Here is a 23,388-nt window from a genome sequence, read left to right as displayed (position 1 = left end):
AAACAGAAAATATCCCCAAATGTTAGTTGTTTAACAACTCAATATCTTGTGGTTTAGTTGTTGTTGTTAGAATAACTTTTGGTTTGAGTAGAAGTATCTTACTTTTATTCTAGAGTTTTGATCATAAGTCTTGAAAAATGTGTAAGTTCTGAATAAAAACAACCTTATATATACTTTTTGCCTTTATTTCTGTCTCTTCAGAATGAATTGTGTCAGTGTGACTCCGTTCAAAGAGTATACGGGATGATGTACCTTCTCCAACAGTTGATATCGTACAGCTGTCTGAGAAGGTTAACTTCTTTGTTTACTGTGAATGATCATTGGATAGTTGATTTTCTATGGGGATTTAAGTTCTACTTCAAAGGCAGAAAACTTTTTTTTTCACAAACCTGCATCAAAGTTATGAAAAAAAAGTATGTATGGACGAATATATACAAAGAGTCTGTAAGGTTTTACCATCTATTAAATATAAGAATGTTAAAGCGGTCTATTCAGCCTTTGTTACTGGATGCCATATCCTTCACCTTCTAGTATACTTTTTAAGTTGAACCTTTAAAGTTGTTGAAAAGTGGTTTGTTTGTTCTGTTTTTGCCACGACGTGTGATAAGATACTACCAGCATATTCTTTATGTATTCATGGTCAAGTTGATACTTTCTGTAGAGATAGATGGATAGAACAAAGACAGGATACGTGAAACTAACTTGGTTTTTATGTGTACTGTTGAAAGATTTAAAAGATAAAAGAGTTAAAAGTCGTTCAGTTAAGCAGAAAATGCATTTTTTGTGGGAGTGTTAAAAGAGTATTCAGTGAAAGTAAAAGACTATTTACAAACATCTAATTTATAAAGTTCTCAAAGTGGATCTTAAACTTGATCAAAAGCAAGATCTTTTACGATCTTTAATTTCTCATTGAATTATCTTTCTTCGAAAACTTGTCTGAACTAGTTTTGTATGTTGGTTAACCTATCTATTCAATTTTCTGTTTTTAATACAGGTTTGCGTAGATGAAACAAATCTCACCGGTGTTCTTGTCTGAACTAGTTTTGTATGTTGGTTAACCTATCTATTCAATTTTCTGTTTTTAATACAGGTTTGCGTAGATGAAACAAATCTCACCGGTGTTCTTGTCTGAACTAGTTTTGTATGTTGGTTAACCTATCTATTCAATTTTCTGTTTTTAATACAGGTTTGCATAGATGAAACAAATCTCACCGGTGTTCGTATATCTATGGTTGTGAGTGTTCCAGTTTTTAGAATTTTGTTTTGCATGTGTGTGTGTGTGTGTAAAATTTTTTTAATCCTACCATGGCCCTAGTGTTAATATAACTTTATATTTTGCATACTTTCAAAACGGCTTGTTGTACCACTATTTTTTTTTCTTTTATGAAACCAAAAACGTTCTTAATTCTCGTGTTATGAGATGTAGGAAATCTTCATAGTCTACCACTTGTTCATCCGTCAATAAAATTGGAAAGAACAACGACAGTTCTGTTTGACATCGTGTAAACGTGACTACCTTAAGTCCCCTTTTTTTGTTTGTTAATAGTTTGTCGACACATGACGAGTGTTATAATACTTCGTTATTCTTGTATTTATAATATAGGTGAATAAAAGGTAAATTTTTTGTCAGTGTGTTTTGTAAGTTAACTACATTTCTTCACTTATTTTATTAATTTACTGACAATATGTTGTAGTGACACTTTTGTCCTTGAAAAAATATTAACTTATGTGAGTTTTTCTAGTTAATTATTCATGTGAATCAGAAAACAAGCATTATCAAAAGGAGACAACATTATGAAAGGTGTATTGCTCGTTTTAATTAACTGCCTGTCATACCATCTGTGTTGGTGAAATAAAACCATGATTGAAATGGATGGGCACCTCATAAAAAAAAAAAAACTGACAATTATTTTATTGTGTATCAATGCAACTGTACACTTCACCATGTAACAAACTTGTAGAAGTGCTGAATCTTCGGGAAGAAAATCTGTGAAATTTACAGATGTTATCCGTTTTTTAATGCAAATCTTTATGATGGTGGCTTTTTCCAAATTAAGAATTATTTTGTATAATTAGTAAAGTTCTCACTAATATACATATATTTTTAAGTTCTAGGAAAATTGGACTGGTTTCAAAGTTAGCTTAAGAGTTTTCTAAAGACGTTTATTATGTTATGGAAATAATTCAATCAAAATTATTCATTCAGTTACTATGGATTGTTTTATCAAGTCTTCTTTTTTTTGCACTATTTTAATGCTTTAAAATTTAGATTTGGTAGAAAGATTAAAGATGTGAAAATACTAACTTGTTAAGATAAGTGAACCTTTTTTTTTTTAAATAAAGGATGAATAAAAGAATCATGATATTTTCAATGTAATGTTTATATCTTTGTAAGAATGGCCAAGAACAACTGCTCAGTCCAAACACCCCAAAGTTGAATTGTGTATAGAAAATTCATTCGTAGTCTATTTATGCAGTGTTCTTGACAATTAAAACATCTCGAATAAAAGTTTGAGTTTTACGAGTGTCTTTTATTGAAGTGAAAGAATTATAGATTATTGCAACTCATGCAAGAGACAAATGAAATTACATGCATATTTAGAGAGAGTTAACTTTGTGTTCATGTTAGATATTTTTGAAAACTCAATGAACTTGTTAATTAATTGGTTGTTATTTTGAATATGATGTAAATTCAGCTTAATCTGTTTTTCCTGTAAAGTACTGAGGCCTGTTTTAATATTTGTGTATGTACATTTTGTAATTGGTACCAGTACTTTAAAACTTTTGTTTCTAGGTTTTTCCTGGTGTAAACTTAATTTTATGGTAAAAGTCTTTGTTTTTGTACTAATTATAATGGATTTGTTGAAATAAATATGCTTTTGGTTTGATAATAGCTTTGTAGATCACTGGTAGCAAGGTTTCCTGTGGTTTCACAAAGTGCAGCTTTAACGAAAAACTTGAAATATGTTCTGTGGTAAAATGATGTGTTTAAACAATAACTCATCATTAATATCAGTGTCTTAAAATGAACTATAACAAGTTAACAAAGAAAGACTTATCTCCTGTCAATAAATTTGTAATAACGTAAAATAGTTAAACTTTCATTTAACACAATAAAACACACACACACACACACACAATATATATATATATACTGGGTACTCAAAGATATAGTTCTCGGGTGTTTAGCTCCCAGTAGCACAGATAGCCCATTGTGTAACTTTGTGCTTAATTACAGTCAAATTCTCAGATGTTTAAGTTTTAACACCCTTGATTGTACAGCATTTTACTTTTGTTGTACATGTACGTTAAACATCTAAACAACAAGAGTGCTTTAATGCTTGAAAAAACACAATGGAGGAGTTATCGAGGCTCAACAGGATACTCTGTAGTTACCATCTACAACCGTGGTTTGTGTTTGTGTCCTGCCCTTGTCGGCTTTTTGAGATGTGCATTGTTACGTAGTGTTGCAACAGGATCACTTCTGTGTTCTTGTAAGGTTAATAATATCCCAATCAGTAACTGTAACAATAGAAAAAGACAGCAAAACTCAAGCATAATTTACAAAAACGATAATAAGAGCAGGACTTTGAAAGTCAGTGGATCATAACATTTGTATCATCTTGTAACTTTAGATAGCACTCCAATTGTTGACAAGAAAAAGAATAATGTTTTATCTACTAGTATGGAATTTAAAATTCCATAAGATAGCCGACTCATGTTTTGAAGTCAAGAAGACACAACAACAGCAATAAAATATTTTTATCTTCATGAAGAACGAGTTTAACAAGCTAATAGTGGTCAACTAAAATGTACATTGTTTGTTCAGCTTAAAATCTAAAGAAAGCAAAATCGAATCTTAAACTTTTTTATATGTTAAATATTTATGTAATATATTTCAAACTTTAAAGAACCTCTAGACGGTCTTAATATAATTAAATAAACAAGATTTTTTATAAGCTACTATGTTAATCATTTAGAAACTGTGAATACAAGCTTTGAAGTGCACTGCAGCATGTAATGTGTAAGAAAACTTATCAAGTTTATAATGGTTTGATCAGTCAGAAACACTAATTCCATTTTATTTTAAAACTGCTCACTTTAGTGTACAATGTGTGTGTGTGTTTGATTGTATCAGGTTATCATAACTAGAACTACACTCAGTGTGTGTGTGTTTGATTGTATCAGGTGATCATAACTAGAACTACACTCAGTGTGTGTTTGATTGTATCAGGTGATCATAACTAGAACTACGCTCAGTGTGTGTGTTTGATTGTATCAAGTGATCATAACTGGAACTACACTCAGTGTGTGTGTGTTTGATTGTATCAGGTAATCATAACTAGAACTACACTCAGTGTGTCTTATTGAGTAAAGGTCTTTGTATTTTCTTCATTACTTAGAATTCCATGTGAAATCGTTTTTACAAGTTATCAAAGAACTATTAAACCACTGCACATTTGGTAATAAGTGTTGAGAAAACTTTACCCTAACGCCTGTGTAAAACTTGCTTTTATTTTTGGTCTCCATCGTGTTCGTTACCTTAAAGTGTTGTTTATTTTGTGGTTTGAAGAAGAAACCATTTTATTTATAAGATGGATTAGCTGTTGGTGAGAAGAGGGATCTTTAAAACTTCCATCTCTGTATCAAAGATGTAGTTTGTTCAATAAACTAAGTTTATAAATTTAATGTAATCGGAGGCTTTTCCATGTGCTAAAAGTGGCATGTAGAAAACAACATACCATTATGTGGTAAACTATTAATTAACAAATTATATACGACATTCTCAAGTAAACATTGTAATGATGGAATTAATGCTGTACGTCACCATTCAGTCTGCAATAATTCATTTTATTTCAAATATTAAATAGCATTTCATAATTATTTATTTGGTTTATATTGTATGTGATGAAATTCAGGCACAGTTATGGACTTGCAGTGATTTAAACCAATGTTTTCTTGAGAATGTTGGTGACATACTATAAAGTTAAATAAGAAATTTATAAAAAAAAAATAACCACCTCCAATATAGGGTTAGACACATATTACTCCACAAAACTTTCAGGTTTTTTAATTCATAGAGGGTTGAATACATTATATTAAAGCAATTCTGAGTATAGAAATGAGCAAGTTATGTGACAACTACCGCTATAAAGTTGTCGGAACGGCATGCATCAGAACTACACTTTGACAGTGGTGTTTTCTATGTAGTGTGATGTCAGTGAAAGTTGATCACTTTAGGCAAGATTATTTAAAAGCCCTTTCTGATGCAAAATATTCATATACTCATGTTATAAAGATGACATGTTCAGATCTTAGAGTTATAATTTCCAGGATATGAATATCCTGTGTATTTAATAGTATTGTAAAACCTAGACAATGCAGGAGACCTCTAACTAGTCGTACATCAACCATTGTATGCAAAGTGTGGCATCTTATAATAGGTGAGCATCCATGAACACAAAAGTCAGTGGTAAAAACTATCTATGTGTCTCAGGCAACAGGACACAACCTAATTACAAAGGATCTCCATTCGGAAAAGGGACAGAAACTACGTGTGTACACAATGCTTCCATGATACATCTATTTAGATCTCGTATACCTCAAGCAGCTGGATGAATGAAACAAGTACTCATGCTATTCTATAGGAAGACATACCAGTCAACTTGCTGGATTCTGTTCCTATGTATGCTGTTGGAACAGGTGCTGAGAAACTGTCATCCTCATACACCTGATGGATTGTGGAAAGAATGAAGTTGATGCTTTGGACATGGTAGCCTTATATCAAGCATTTTTCAATAGAAACATGCTGTGGAGCTGTTGTCAAGATCCCAATTATCAGATAGAGCATGACTCCCATCTGATATATGGTTAGGCCACCTTTTGTCATGATAACAGCCTGGACATGGCATGTGTTGCACAAGATGGTGACATAGAACACTGAAACATATAGTCTTTTTAGGGCTGGTTCCTGTTTTTAATAATTTATTGTCCAATTATTGTATACGTCTTTCAATTTTGTGTGTGTGTGTGTGTATATATATATATATATATATGCATGCAAAAGTGCTGTTTTAATTTATTTAAATGCTATCTCATTCACCCATAGCCTATTCATTGAGGAGTTGTCTGTAGGTGATGACAGACGTTAATAGTGGATACTGGTGCTTAATGTGATGTTCAAGCTCTTGCTAAAGACCAATCAAATTTAAATCCAATGATTATGTTGGCCAGAGAGTATGACTAAGATCACTGACATGCTCTACAACCTAATTTTGGACAATAAAAGTGCAGTGAAATGTTGATTTTCACCTTGGGGATGAACATGATCAGAAACATCACATAGGAACCTTATGAATGTTATTTTTCATTCTAACAAAAGGACTTGTTTCCTACTACAAGAACATTTTCCCTCACCATTACACCACCTCCAGCAACGTGTGATGTCAAGGCAATACAAATGGGTCATGTAGTTTTTCTCTAGTACCAGTACAGAAAAGGCGACTCACTCTACAATTTGTGCTCAAAGCACCTGCTAAACAGGCATTCAGTATCAAAATTGGGAAATGTTTTAGTTTTTGTTGACTAGCCATGAGGCTTCAAGCATTTCATATGACCAATCTTGTTTTGATATGTAAATAACTGAAGTATTTAACAAATATGTGTAGAATTGATGTATTTATTAGGAACATACACCGAAGAAGCTATTTCTTCAAAACTTTTTCATTTGATGATGTATTCCAAATATCAAACACTTAAAGCTATTTTGGACAGAACTAAAATAATTTTCATTCTATTTATCTTCAGAAACAGCTTATTACATTTAATGAAGTGGTTATAATATTCTCCCAATTTTAATTTGTTGACAACAAATACTAGCCTAAAACACTGTGACTGAAATAAAATCTCTTCAAAACCTCAAAATTCCCATAACCTTTTGAAGTTCTGTAATAATTCAAATAATGCTTCCGCATTATGTTTCGAACAATAAATTTCTCTATTAAATACCTATTGCAATTGTTATTACACGTACAAAAACACAGTGTACATTTTCACATTCAAATGAACAGACTTCCTTCAAAATGCTCATTATTGTTGACAACTTCCGTTAACATGTTAGTTACTGCTGCTAACATTTGACTCCTCTGTTTTGTCAAGTTGCAGCTGGATGTACTGATTTTTTAGAAAGGGGTACTGAAATCAGATTATGATAAAGATTACCCTTATCTCCTAATAGAGAACTATATAGTCGCATTGTTTCCCTGGCTGGAGAATAACAGAAGTTACATCGAAATTTCTATTCCAAGATCCACGAGTGAAAGTAAAGAATATTTTATAATATGACAAACATTACTACATCTGACATATCCAATGCCAATGTGTCCTTTCGCCGAGTAGTATCAGTGTTCATTGAGCCTGTTGAGATACAACTGACGTATGTATCCATTTTCGTGAAAAACAACTGTGTTAGGTACGTAAAGTGGGGTGTGCCTGAAGTTTGTAAGACTTCAAAAGTAAATGTTTGACTATCAAAAAATAAACACAAAAGGTTGATTATACACTTTTTATTTCTTCCTTCCCAAGAAAAGTAACATCTGGTGACTTCCAACAAGTTAAATAATAATACAATTATACCAAAGTGAAGTAATAAATCAAAAAAATGAATTAACAAAATGTTCTACATCAAAAAATGTGAGATCTGTGTAGTCCGTTTATATCACACACATAAAGAAGTTAATTTTTAACAAAATTAAAATTACAGTCAACAAATAACAATATCTAAATTAAATTTCTGTATTTTGAAGTGAGACACTGATACAAAATATCCATGTGTGTGAATAGAACATTTTATAGTTTGAATTCTTTCAGTTTCATTCCACACATCTAGCTTCAAGTCTAGTACTTATATATTCATGTAACAAAATCAACAGTAAACTACCTACACAAAATAGAATGTTTACACCTTTGTTTAACCCTTTAGGCACATACTTTTTTTTTTAGTATGTTCAGATTTATATACATGTCTAATTAGATCAAGTATACCTCTAAAACCATTTGAAATAGCCCAAGATGCACGGAAACACGTTCAGCATAACCTGAAGATTCAAATTATACAAATAATTTGACTTAATTTACATATCTTATGACATCACACTTCCAATAATGGCAATGGGCCTGCCTAACGGGTTAGACACTATCTATAAAGATAGAGTTGAAGCTAGCAGTTTTAATAGTTATGCACAAGTGTTGAAAAACAAAATGGCTAAAATCATTCTTGTGCAACACTAAAAATTAAAAACACATACATAAGGGTAAGATTTTAATAGTACATTCTCGCCTGCATTTGTGTTGGCCGACTTACATACGGGTGTAACTGTAATGGGTTCAAAGTCATCGCCCAATACCCATGTACTTTTAATTCATAAAAAAATAACAACACTGTAGGGTTTTTATGAAATTACAAGCAATCTCACTTGCCATAGTACAAAGTAACAGGAAGTTTAGAGAAAAATATTGTCTATTATATACAAATCATAAACTCCTTAACTACTGATGTCAAATCACACAAACTCTTCAATTACATCATCGTTTGTGGTCTACATATTTATAAATAGCACTGATGTATATTCAAAGCAACTGCTTTAAATTCCTGGTTGCATAAACGATAGTTAAGTACCATTTTTTTTCATCCTTCTGGGTGTGTTCGTGTAAACTTTGTGATACCTGTATGTACATTTATCACATCATTAAAGTAACGGCATAAAAATAATCAAGTCGCTATACAGGGTTAGTAATATGAAAGACTAACATGAATAGACGTTTCAACAAAGCCAACACCTATGCCACTCTGAAGACGTGTCTGACCCACAGTCCTGATGGCATGGCACGCTGCTCGAATTCAACAGTCTTCTTGTCAAGCAACTCTCTCACATCACACACACATTTATTAAGTTGGACCATGTACTATATATATATATCAAGTGTTATAAAAGCAATCAGTCTTACAACCCAAATTAACTACAACTAACTCAAAATATAATTTACTTAACTACCTTAAAACTAATTTTAAAAGTTCATTTTTGAATTACTCAAAGTTTGCGAGTATGATTTGAAGTCTAATGCAACATACATTTAGTATGTACACAAAAAAAAATGTAAAAGACAAATAATGTAATCCCAGTCAATATCTATGCTACTTTGGCTTACTGTATATGATGCTTCTTGTAATACATCATATTGTTAGATCTAATAAACATATCCCAACATTATAATGGAATGTCAGGAATTTGTAAAAAGTTCAGTGTCATGGGACTAGAGGTTTATTATAATTTAAAACCAAACTTTTATAAATTTTATTCTCAACAGCTTAGCACACGTACATATGTACACAGGTTTGAAACTAATTTCTTCAAAAAAAGTTAACAGCACTTTAGCTAGTTAATACAATTATTTACAAAAACAGTAGAATGATAATAAGATCAAATTATCATATAAGATGTTTACTTATACAAACCAAACTTGAAAAATTTGTTTGCTAGCAAATTTTAACATCTGTTAGAAAAATATTGCCTATCAACACTATTCCTTGTAAATAATAACCATGTGTGTCTGTCTGTGAAGCTATCATCTTTTCAATGGTAGCATCAGAGAAACACAAACACACAACTAATAAATCTCTACTCCTGCTGGTTAAACCTTTTCAACAACTTGGGTTTTTAATTAAACTATCTAAAGGTATTAATGATTTAAAAATGATTGATTTTACTGGATTTACTGAGAGTCTGTACAATGTTCAAAGTTTCTATATAAAACTAATGTTAGTGTAAAAATAGCAGTAGGCTTAACTTCCATTTTAAACTATTACCAACACAGGATACTGCTAGTGTTCATCACTTTATGTTTCTATTCAAATCGGAAGAACCATCAAACGCTAAATTAATTCCTACAAATTCAAAATGAACTAAAATAATTACCAAAGGAAAGACCGGAAGAGTATACAACTTTGAGGAGAATATAACAACACCTAGTACACGAGTTAAAAGTCAGGTATAACAGCAAAAGACAGTTTTGTTGGTTTATTGACATGGTTCTAAAAAAATGTGATATTTATTGCTTCTCAATATTCTCCTAGCAACAGTGATGGTGTTTTGGCAACAAACAAGTGACACTGGCACACACACAACAGTAACTAATAGAGGTTGAAACAAGAAAAATAATGTGAAAATTGAAATTTGACAACTACTTTGACTAATACAATAGTTTTTCATTGCTGAAAAATCTGTGCTAACTTTTAATGAATATTTTACCCTGTTTTTTCCTTAATGTTACCATATTTCCTTTTTTATTTACCAATTTAATATTTTTTACAATTTTTAACATTTTTCTATCATTTATTTTCAAAATTTCCATGTACTCATTTCTTTCATCTTCATTTATAAAACTTTTTTTTCCCTCCTCTGCATTGTTGTATGAATATCAAATATATATACTACACTGTCACCTATCAACAGTGATGCAAATATACTTGGAATGTTGACTAACCTCCTACATGTTGTCTAGATGATGAAGTCACAGCTATGTTGACTTTCAAAATGCTTTTTGTTTGCAGTACTTCTGTGGTTTATCATAATAAGAAATATATTTAACATTTTCAGTGAAGCAACCAGGATTTGGAAGCCCCTATATTTTTTCGTATTAGGTAAAGTAGTAACTAACTACAGGGGTATCTTAATAAGATGTATAAACAGTGAATATTTCTGTTTAGTTTAAATTTTTTATTTTCCAAACACTTCAGAGCTTAATACTGTTTAATTTATGACTAAAACAATATTAACACAGTATTAAAACTGCATTGTCATTAGTAGAAGTAGGACTTAGCATCTTTTCTAAGCATTACAATACATAAATTTTCCTAGACAGTATAAATGTCCGTGACTTCATCTAAATCATTACTTGACAAAAAGTCTATAAGAGTGTGTCCACTTATAACTGGTGAACCATTGGTCAACAAACCTGGAGTGCACCCTTAGGGCCCTTGGAGAATGACACAAGGGGTTTGGCATTTGGATTACCAGCTATCATGTTGTACCAACTGGTATATTAACTATCCTGAAATGTACCAAGATGAGATATGCATTTTATATAGCACTGTGAATCAATGCAGAGTTATAAAAAAAAAAAGTGGCAGAGGTTCCCTATTTAAAAAAAAACATTAAATAATACAGGATTCTAATAAAAAAGTATACTCTGTTTTTATTATTGAATTAGCTAGTCACAATTGCAATGTTCAAAATATTAGCCACAAAATATTAACAGCTGCATTATGAGATGCTTTGGGTTTTCCTATTTGATGAATGTAACTCGGTATTTTTTGTGGTACTTTATTTACTTACTTTTTTATTAATTTAGCTATCAAGGATGCAAATGACCCCATTATTCGTCTGTTTTCTTAATTCATTTAGAAACTATCACTGATACCAGTTTTAACTTATACATTTAATCTGTTGAGAGGAAATATTTCCTTTGGTTGATTTTCACCAGTCTTCCTGCTGAAAGTTATTACACTAAACGTTTAAAGAAATCTTACAACTCGTGTTATATGGGATTTCAAGTTTAATCTGTTTTATTGTATTTCAATGAATGTCAATTGTAACCCGTCTGTAGTTGTCTTGGAATCGTTATGCCATAGGAAATAAAATATTATACACTATATTACTGTTTATTGAAATCATTATATATTTGTTTAATTCATTCTTTGATACTGTAAATTCAGTTTTAGATTGTGTTGATAACTAACTGTGCATAAATTCTCTATCATAACAATGTTTCCCAGGGAAATTTTGGGAAAAGGGGGCATTGACTGGTCAAATAAAACAAGTCATAACAAACCCAATGGTAATAGCACCATCGTTACACCAGAGGGCCATAACGAGTCCTTTATCTCAATTAATTTCCGATCCACTTCGTATTACAAAAAGAACAGCCTCAAGATTACATAAGAATTTTGCAAGAAATGTTAAGATTTGCAATACTCGTTTACACTGAAGCCCAGGTTTATTGTACCTTTATGTAAGACTATGGATGCAGATATTTCACTGTTGTAGAGTGAAAAAAAAAAGGCAGAAAATGTGCAACATGGTATTGACAGTTATTGCAAAATATTTGATACATGGAGATCAAGTGTATTCAGCCATACATATCCTTAACTGTCCACTACAAGTGGGGGTCCTGTAGAGTCTGATGCTGGGTGCTATTCCATTTACTGGTCACAACACAGAGAAGCTTGTTGACAAAGTGCTGGCAATTAAATATGGTCCGTGTGTCAGTCAGAGGAATCAGTGAAGTTGTGTGTCAATGTCACGATCTTGTAAGCACTTCAACCACAGCTGCCAAACCTACAAAATGTTTCCAAGAGTTCAAAAGGAAAAGGACCTTCCGGAGCAACAACTTCTTCTAGACATTCCAAATAGATGAAATTATACATTTCAGATTATCAACTCAAACAAAAAAAAGCTGCTATTAAAATTGTGCAGCACACTTTACTTATACCAACTTACATGATATTAGATTTGAATGGAAACAACTGGACCAGCTGGTGCCACTGCAGCAACCATTTTATGATAATACTTAGTGGATCAGTGCTGTTTCATATGTTACTGTATCTGCTCTGGGCCCTTCCCTGGTGATGATTCATATGACTCTTAACCATTTTATAATACTACTTCACAGATCTGTGCTGTTTCATATATATATCTGCTCTAGGCCCTTCCCTGGTGATGATTCATTAGGCTCTACAAATGGTCAACAATGATCCTCAAACGAACAGAAGTGTTGATGAAAGTGGAAAAGTACTTCACTTCTTCAGAGAAATAAAACTTTTTAATAAGAGTGGTACCTTGACTGTCATTCACAAACTTGGATGGATTCACATCAACTTATTGAACATAATGGAGAAAGCTGGACTGCCATAGACCACATCAAATGCTACATCAGCAGTTCAAATCTCCACTGGCTGAATTTACCTTCTGTGTACAACATTTCAGCCTAATTCTGTTGCACTTTCAAAAGGAAAAACACCACAAGTGAAATATGTGTGCCACTCCCACTTCCTAATCTTGATCCACTGGAAGGTTCATGAAGAATAACTCAAGCCAAACTTGCTAACACTTTCTAACCTTGATAATAATCCACTGGGATAATGAAAAGTTCACGAGAACTCGTAAGGGCTCACCTAAGCATGTGGCCAAATTTGTGTGTGTGTACTGTGGGAACAAGAAAACCTGTTTAGCATCACCCGAGACATTGTAACAGCTGTCAGGAATCAATTGCTCCTTTGGACTGTTCACATGCTAGAATTACTACATGACAGCACACAAAATCCATATGGATTAAATTAATTGTATTCTTAACAACAATGGGTAATTCAAAACGGAAGCTATTTATACTAAGAATTACTGCTCCAACAATAGCTTATGTTTGTGTTCTTGCAATGAAATATTTAGCTTTCAATTACCAAAAGATACTGAAAACAAACAAAGATTAATTTTGAAAGAAAGAGAGAGAGGAACATTTTTTATTGTGTTGTTAACAGACAGCTCTTCATTTTAATAACACCAAGTTAACATCAATGCTTAACTCATCTACACCTAGAAATATACTGAGTAATCAAAATGTCATCCATTTTTAACTTGTCAGGACTTCCAGTGTTGGTGCAGAAGTGTTGGATGGAGACAAAAAAGAACACTTTTTTTTTTATGTTGTCATATGAGTAACATTCATCTATTTTCACATAAGTAACAAGATGGAACTAAGGCCTAATGTACACTGTACTGCAGTATGTTACATTGATTTGTTCTCCTTCAGGCTCAAGTTAAATGACAGAATTTTGTTTCTAATACAAGATGAATCTTCGTGTTTAATTTTACAGATGACACACTTTTTTAATGTATCAGCCCTTTTTTTCTCTTTGCTGTAGAGCTTTTTGGGAGAAGTTATTCTCAACAATCTAAAATTATGCAATGTTTCCCACTGTGGACATATTTCCCACATTTAAATACTAGTTCCCACCAATTCAAAAACACAGACAGAAAAAACTAATACAACTACTATATAAAATATAAGATTATTCAGATGGACTGGTCAAACAGGTCAGACCATTGTTTGATTGAAAGAATAACTTAAATTTTATCAGAAGTTTAAATCTTATTCTCCAACATTCTCAAACATCAGCCATGTTCATTCAAACAATATATTATTCTGGGTAAGATAATTAGTTTAAAAAATACAAGTAAACAAACAAGATATTGTGGTACAACTACACTAAGACAATGGCAAACATTCTCACAAAGTCACCATAAATCATAGCTGTAAATTCAAGGCTTTATAAAAGCTTGAAAATTAACCAAAATTACTTCTACTTTGCTCAGTATACTTGTTTACATGTTCATCTATCTAAATATGGTACAATGACTACTCTAAACAAGACCCTGATTCCCATTACAAACATAAACCTACCCAAACATCTGTAAATATATATCACTTACTCGCATTCTGATTGACAAAATCTTCTTTGCATCAAAACCAAAACGAAAATTCCCCAAGAGTTATTTCTCATCACTATAAAATTTGGTACAACTTAAAAAAAAATGTCAACAGAAGACACTGGCTAGAAAAAAGTGTAGATTACTTCAATCAGTAACAATTGGTGTGATCAAAACGATGATGGTTTCAATATCAATACATGTCATTCTACGAAGTTATGAAGTGATTGGCAGGTTTAATAAAGGGTCAACAATGGGATGTCACTTTTGAAGGCTTACCTATCAGATGAATTGGATCTTGTAACACCTACTGGCAATTTGTTGGCCTATAAGATAATCAGCTTTTTCAGTATTGATTATAGTCTATACAACATACAACTAATTTACAAAACAGTTAAATATCCTGCTGAAATTATGTCCAATTTAAAAAGACTTGAAATTTTATCAAATATAATCCCCACTTGGTGGTTGGCCTATAAAATAATCAGTTTGTTAGTATTGATTATAGTCCCTACAGCATGCAACTAATTTACAAAACAAATTAAGCAGGGAAATTTAACATGTCCAATTTTATCAAATATAATCCACCTGTTGGCTAAAACAAAAATTATACTAAACAAACCTGAAATCAATCTTTATCATCACAATATGAACCTGTCATTAGGGGTCACCACTGAGTGAAAGCTTTTGTTTCAGAATTTCACATAATTTGTGCAGTCATCCTTAATTTTGATCTGACAGACTGATAAAAGGCAGCTGGTCAACAGCAACTATTGTAAACTCTTGGGTTAATACTGTCTGTTCAAATAGTGGTATTTAACCATCACTCCAACAGCTACAAAGTGTGGAGCATGCTTTTGCAGTAGTAGATCACAAATCAAATAATTCTCTGACACCTTGACTAAATATGTTAGCCACTACATCATGTGATCTGTCCATCTGAAGTTAAACAGTTTTTTTTCAACATTATTCTACTTTATAAAGCTATAAATTACGTGAAGTACAAAAATCTAAACTGACAATTCTGAATTCCATAATATCTACATGTAAAACCAACATTAACTTTGTGTGTGTATATATACATACATTCGTATAGTTTTTATTTCTAATGTTTCTTTCCAGTTTCACACAGAACCAGAGAAGGTATTTACCAATGCTGGGCTTAAAAACTAGTTCAATAACTAGATGAAGGGGCTGCCCCTCTTCCAATGTTTTCTGAGCTGTAGCACACAATGTGTTTACAATGTGCAAGATACCCATGCTATGGATGCCAGTAACTCTTTTTGATATAGGCCTGGTGATTTTAATCAACCTTGGAATGTACTAAGTGTTTTTCTGTTACTTTCTCTATCACAAAATGCCTCCATTCCTTGCCCTTATATGCCACAGAATGTCCATGGTCCTTGTCCTTATCTGCCACAAAATGCCCCCATTCCTTTGGTCTTATCTGCCACAAAATGCCTCCATTCCTTTGCCCTTATCTGCCACAAAATGCCTCTATTCCTTTTGCCCTTATCTGCCACAAAATGCCCCCATTCCTTGCCCTTATCTGCCACAGAATGCCCCCATTCCTTTGCCCTTATCTGCCTCAGAATGCCCCCATTCCTTGCCCTTATCTGCCACAGAATGCCCCCATTCCTTGGCCTTATCTGCCATAAAATTCCCCATTTCTTGCCCTTATCTACCACAGAATGCCTCCACTCCTTGTCTTTATCTGCCACCAATTCATTATTAACTATTTTTCAAATAAAGAACATGAAGCACACGTGACATATACAGTAAACCTGGTTTAAACTCACCTTCTTTGTGTTTTGTAATGAAGTAGGAACAACGGGTGGCCCAACGGGGATAGCAGCAGTTTCTGAAGGTAGAGCCGAATCTTTAACATGTTGATGAGGAAGTTCATACGTGAAACTGGCATTAGAAATTTTCATACAGTCCTCTAGAGTTTTAATAAAGGTGTCACAAGTGGCACTCAGCAGTTCAGCAGCTTCATTCATTTTCTGAAGGAGTAAAATAAAGTTAATTAATTCTTAAACCGAGTCCCACAAATGGTCATATTGTAGTTCCCTCACAAAACTACTCAACTTAGATTCTAATATTTTCTACAGTTAGTTGAACTACGAAAACTTATTAATCACACAAACTTCAAGATCTTATTATGGGCAATTTAATTCTGATATTCACTCCATTAAGTTCAGTATCAGTTTGAAATATATCTTAAAGGAGAAATGTTTTTTATTGGCAATTCTTACATAGCTTTAACATAAAGCAGCCAATTGAACTATTTGTGCTTTATCAGCAGGCTTTTTGTATTTAACTTTTAACCTATCACACAGAGCTATTATTACGACTTACACTGTTAACCTACAGATCAATCTTATAGTACTACAATTTTCTGATTTAACCGAGCTTACAAGTTATTGATAAGTTAATGGTTTGCAATTTAATCAACTAATCAAAATAACTTAGCAAAAAATTTTATGGCATGCCAACTTCTTCAATTCTAATTATAGCTTTTGAAAATGAGAAACAAATTAAAAAAAGGTAGATCAAAGCATAAAATAATTATCTAAAAATTACATGGATTTACCCCTAGTTTTGAAACTTATCGTAGGACAGGAAATCAAGTGACATTTGGTGAAAAAAAAATCATAAATAGACAATTTACTGAAAATACTTCCAACACAAACAAAAAAACACAATTTGAAATAATATTTATTCTATCTTAACTCACCTCCACTCGTTCTTAACAGTGAAGAATAACCACAAAGTAATATTAGTATTACAACAAAAGACTAAAGCTAATATAAATTATGTAATTCATTTGAATCACCTCCACATCAGGTGCAACATCTTGTTCTTGAACTGACGATGTTATTGTGTGAACCTGCTGCATCAGGAGGTCACAGTAAAGCCTCAACTCCGATTTTTTCATCTTTAGATTATCTGGCCCTGCCTTGCCTGTTAAGTAATAATACGGGACTTTCTTTGATAAATGAAAAGCATACTCTAAACATTACTCGTAAAATGTATGCTTCCCACAGAAATGTTCTTTAATAGAACAGATTATCATGTCAAAAATGAATGTAAATAACACAAACATATTTCTTTTATCATGAATGGCTGTTCACATTACCGTAACTGTGATTTTATCATGACTGTAGAAATGCCCTTGTAACAGCCAATCATAAAAAATTAACAAGATATTTATTATTTACAACCCATTGTAACTGTGGTTGTTTACAAATGTATTTTCTATTTAGCAACATATCATCGAGCTAAGCTTTTATCACTTTGTTCCGACATCTATGCAAGGGTCCAATGAAGTGGAAGCCATTTTGGCTTAAACAGTTGAAAAGGACAAAAAAATTGTGTGTTCTGAACCACAAGCTTATGACTTCTCAAAGTTGGGGTATAATGACACCTGATTTTCAGAAAGCATGATCACCTAAAGTCAATAAAACTACACTTTTATTGAAAGTACAATGTTAAAATTTTGTTAAAAACTATTCTGGCTTTCCCACAAAGGGGTATGAATCCTGTATTGAGTTCAACAATTTCAGGAAATTCACAAATACTAAAGATTTCATATGCAGAGCATTGAAACAACCCCAAATCAAAAGTTGAAAAATGGTAAACATTTTTACATATAAAATTTAAAAACTTAAACTTCTTTATCTGAATAAATTTCAAATCTGAAATATAAAAAAATGTATGTAAGAATTACTACTGGTTTATTTACCATCACCAGAAACGAATGCACCAAATCAGGCATTAAAGGGCTGCTAGACACAAATATCATTCTACACATGGTAAAGACAGAATGGTAGATTGTAAGTAGCTAATCATATAAATTATTTTATACAAGTAGTAGAGACAGAATGGTAGATTGTAAGTAGCTAATCATATAAATTATTTTATACAAGTGGTAGAGACAGAATGGTAGATTGTAAGTAGCTAATCATATAAATTATTTTATACAAGTGGTAGAGACAGAATGGTAGATTGTAAGTAGCTAATCATATAAATTATTTTATACAAGTGGTAAGAGACAGAATGGTAGATTGTAAGTAGCTAATCATATACATTCTTTTATACAAGTGGTAGAGACAGGGTTGTACACATACTGCTAGGTGATCAGACACATGTCCTGGAATATGTGTAGTAAAAACAAAATATACATACTAAATATTAGATACAAATATTGTTCCACATGTGGTAAAGACAGAATGGAAGATTGTAAGTAGCTAATCATATACATTCTTTTATACAAGTGGTAGAGACAGGGTTGTACACATACTGCTAGGTGATCAGACACATGTTCTGGAATATATGTAGTAAAAACAAAATATACATACTAAATATTAGATACAAATATCATTCTACACATGGTAAAGACAGAATGGCAGATTGTAAGTAGCTAATCATATACATTCTTTTATACAAGTGGTAGAGACAGGGTTGTACACATACTGCTAGGTAATCAGACACATGTCCTGGAATATGTGTAGTAAAAACAAAATATATACTAAATATTAGATACAAATATTGTTCCACATGTGGTAAAGACAGGACTGTACACCTGTTACTAGATACAAATATTGTTCCACATGTGGTAAAGACAGGACTGTACATCTGTTACTATATACAAATATTGCTCTACATATGTGGTAAAGAAAGAAACGTACACCTGTTACAAGATACAAATATTGTTCTACATGTGTGGTAAAGACAAGATTGTACACCTGTTACTAGATACAAATACTTTACATATGTGGTAAAGACAGGACTGTACACCTGTTAATAGATACAAGTATTCTACATGTAGTAGAGACAGGACTGTACACCTGTTAACAGATACAAATATTTTACATGTGGTAAAGACAAGTCTGTACACCAGTTACTAGATACAAATATTTTACATATTTGGTAAAGACAGGACTGTACACCTGTTAATAGATACAAGATTTTACATGTAGTAAAGACAGGACTGTACACCTGTTAACAGATACAAATATATTACATGTGGTAAAGACAGGACTGTACACCTGTTAACAGATACAAATATTTTACATGTGGTAAAGACAAGATTGTACACCTGTTACTAGATACAAATATTCTACATATGTGGTAATGACAAGACTGTACACCTGTTAATAGATACAAATATCATTCTACATACGTGGTAAAGACAGGATGTACTCCTTTTATTAGATACAGATATTGTTCTACATATGCAACAAAGACAGGAATGTACACGTTACTAGATACAAATACTGTTTTATATATGTGATAAAGACAGGAATGTACACCTGTTTTCAGATACAAATATTGTTCTACATATGTGGTAAAGACAGGATTTACTCCTGTTATTAGATACAGATATTGTTCTACATATGCAACAAAGACAGGAATGTACACGTTAATAGATATAAATATTGTTCTACATATGCGACAAAGACAGAAATGTACACATTACTAGATACAAATACTGTTCTACATATGTGATAAAGACAGGAATGTACACCTGTTTTCAGATACAAATATTGTTCTACATATGTGGTAAAGACAGGATGTACTCCTGTTAATTGATACAGATATTGTTCTACATATGCAACAAAGACAGGAATGTACACGTTACTAGATACAAATATTGTTCTATATATGTGGTAAAGACAGGAATGTCCACCTGTTTTCAGATACAAATATTGTTCTATATGTGTGGTAAAGACAGGAATGTACACATTACTAGATACAAATATTGTTCTACATATGTGGTAAAGACAGGAATGTACACATTACTAGATACAAATATTGTTCTACATATGTGGTAAAGACAGGAATGTACACGTTACTAGATACAAATATTGTTCTACATATGTGGTAAAGACAGGAATGTACACGTTACTAGATACAGATATTGTTCTATATACGTGGTAAAGACAGGAATGTACACGTTACTAGATACAGATATTGTTCTACATATGTGGTAAAGACAGGACTGTACATGTTACTAGATACAAATACTGTTTACATATGTGCCAATTCTCCAACTTCAGCATAAGTAGAACAATTGTCAAACAGATTTTGCTAACTGACACAAAACTCAACTTCAAAAGAGAACTTAGCAATAGCTCCACAGGTGTTCTACAAGAGGTTGTTTTAAACATAAAACTATGAGGTATGAGAATATCAAAAGCAGAAGAAGGAATAAATTAATTGTTTTTCAACAAACTTATTACATTATACACCATTTGTTATAAAACAATCAAAATGTTTTTAATAGTTTTAAAAAATACATTTCAAATATTTGGTATAATATTTTCATACAACTGAAGCTCTTACAAAATAACCAATAATAACAGGCCCTATGAAGCTAAGGCAACAATCCAAAGTAACAAAAAACATTTTGGCAATAAAGTTAGAACAAAAATTACCTTTACACCCCAGATAACAATAATGAAAAAAGCTTTTTATTTCCACCAATGTTTCTTGTTCCACTAGCCGTGATGAAGCCAGAATGGCCAAAAATTGGCCAATTTAAATTCTTTTTATATTACCTTAAGAGGAAAGGTTGTTTTTTTCTAACTTCATTACAAAATTATCTAAGTCTCTCCAGTATGCACTAGAAGTTCTGAATAACAACAAACACATGTAGATGAAACTCTATAAAATGAAGAAACTGGGTAAATTAATTTATAATATCAATAATAAATTAAGTTTTAGTTCACCTGCTGGTGACTTTTGCTGGGAACTGAGAGCAGCTTTGGCACTTCCCAAGGCAACCAGCCACTGCTGTCGTTCTTGTGGAGATGATGCTCGTAGGTAAAAATGTTGTTCAGAAGGGATCACCAAGTCAAGACGTTTTTGATCAGTCTGGTGTACTATTGAAAACAATTTATTATATTTCTATTGGATCTATTGTTATGTTCTGAAAGGATGTTTTGTAAAACAGAGAATAAAAATTAAAAAGAAAAACACTTTAAATTGTTCAACCCTCCCCAGTAGTACATAGAATAGACAGAAGTACTTTAAACATTTTATAAATAACCTTTATTACTAGTTAAATAAAGTTAACCAGTTTCCTCTAATGACAATATATTTCCAATCACACTTTAGCCTTATCCTGACAAAAGTTTCTCTTCCAAGTCTATCTAAGCATTGGTATGAATCTTATCTCACTTGCTTCAGCCTATATACTCCACTATATTGACCAAGATCTATATATAAGCTCCCCGTTATTACTTCTTATACACTTTTCAAGACGGTCCAATTAGCAGACCCAAAACCAGCCATTTCATGGGGAGGAAGGGCAAGAGAGTGTGAGAGGAGGTAAATACTATTTGAAATACAGACTGGCAGAAAAAAATACTAACTTCTAAAACACTTACCTCCTCTCACACATTAGCTAGAATCCCATATTGACAAGTTGGGAGTGAGGGCAAGATACACAAAGAAAGCATCTGCACAGAAAAGAAATGTGCGAAAATGAGATATAGTAATAGCACACTGGTGGAGTCATCATTACTTCTGGAACAGGTATGCTCTTTGCCTGGATAATATGAAATCCAATTCCTGGGTGGTAAAGGCTGACCAGCTACAGAGACAAAATCCTAACATTATTAGAAGAACATGAATTCATTCAGGCCCCAACCAGGCAGACGAGGTCCCATGTCTTTCTATTGAAATTATAGGGCTGTCGACCCAAATCTAGATCCAAGGCATAGTAGCTTGGGCATGAAGACAGCTTTGTATTTAGTCTTGTTTAGTAATGTTGTATTATTGGAACCCAAGAGGCGCAAAATGCAACAAACTGAACACGGAATTATGGGATCTGTCACACCTCACTCAACCTAAAGAAACAGAGATTACCCAGCCTGGGATTACAAACTGAAATCCTAACTCCTCAACCTGAAAGGCAAGGTAACACCTCCTACCCCAAAATGATGAGGAGGATGTGGAACAAACCAAGTCTAACCAATGCCACAGGAATTGGTGCTATAAGTGTGGAAATATGAGAAGTTGAGGACCCTCTTCCATGATCATCGAAATGAAGAGAATGACTAAAAATAAGAACCACACTCAACTCAACCATATAGTGAAGAGTCATCTCTGAACAGGAATTACGAGGACACTCCCACACAGGCTGGTCCGTCTCCTACCATACATCTGGGAAAACTATCCAGGGTTATTGGGAGGAGGGCATCCAGTTTCACCCTCTTTTCCTTGAGTGGAATAATGAGTTCAAGCATCACTCAGGAGGAATAAACCTCTGCCCACCGCTCCAGCCACTGGAAACTGGGAGTGGTAAGGACTCCCATGCTCCACTGTGATAAATGGGGGTGGGGGAGATGCTCACATTGGGGAGTCCCGAGGAACAATGCTCCAGAGACAGTGTAATAGGTGAACCAGGTTACCAAGTTCCCTACTTTGAAAAGCAAACCAACCCTGATTTATTCAATCTAGGACTCGGAAAGGATGGGCAAAATCCCCTTAAGCTTTACTTATGATAGACCAAGAGTGGGGATCCAGTAGTGTATTTGCTTTTGTGATATAATTGTTTATCACCCAGAAAGCACACAAGGTGGTCTTATGGGAACCCCCCATCTCAACAGAGCTCGTTGCTACCAGGAATTCTTTCTTTTTTTTAATTGGTCGATTGGTAGCTAGTGAGGATTTAGAAAGAAGCATACCTGGCAAGTCAACACCCACAAATGAGTGGGATCCATATAAAAATGACAGAAGGGTCCCTGAAAAAGAAGAGAAATAAACACAAAATATTACTGAAGTCTCTTTGAAAAACTATTACTTAGAAATTTCATTTTCATTATTTTGTAAAATAGAC

At 32.8% G+C, this 23,388-nt stretch overlaps 1 protein-coding gene and 1 long non-coding RNA gene across 4 annotated transcripts in view; one reads left to right on the top strand and one right to left on the bottom strand.

Moving 5' to 3' along the window:
* Positions 1–958: 958 nt before the first annotated feature.
* On the top strand, positions 959–2,891 carry LOC111087373. Its single transcript, XR_002612073.1, has 2 exons — positions 959–1,090; positions 1,187–2,891. It is a non-coding gene; the product is annotated as an uncharacterized LOC111087373 (long non-coding RNA).
* A 4,659-nt stretch (positions 2,892–7,550) lies between these two features.
* The window catches only part of LOC106465852 (pleckstrin homology domain-containing family A member 3-like), a 22,125-nt gene continuing 6,287 nt past the window's right edge, over positions 7,551–23,388 (bottom strand). For 2 of the 3 annotated variants that reach the window (XM_013926094.2, XM_022393805.1), the window contains exons 4-8: positions 21,275–21,427; positions 17,377–17,504; positions 16,340–16,543; positions 14,820–14,866; positions 7,551–8,964 (exon numbers count right to left, since the gene is read on the bottom strand). In XM_013926094.2, coding sequence (XP_013781548.2) covers positions 8,928–8,964; positions 14,820–14,866; positions 16,340–16,543; positions 17,377–17,504; positions 21,275–21,427 — 569 coding nt within the window. In that variant the 3' untranslated portion in view covers positions 7,551–8,927. Of the gene's footprint in view, positions 8,965–11,346; positions 14,867–16,339; positions 16,544–17,376; positions 17,505–21,274; positions 21,428–23,388 lie in introns of those variants that run through there. The other variant, XM_013926095.2, reaches the window with a different exon arrangement.

The sequence above is a fragment of the Limulus polyphemus genome, unplaced genomic scaffold (genome assembly GCF_000517525.1).
Source record: "Limulus polyphemus unplaced genomic scaffold, Limulus_polyphemus-2.1.2 Scaffold2072, whole genome shotgun sequence".
NCBI lineage: Eukaryota > Metazoa > Arthropoda > Merostomata > Xiphosura > Limulidae > Limulus > Limulus polyphemus.
This window is presented reverse-complemented; position numbering and strand designations above follow the sequence as displayed.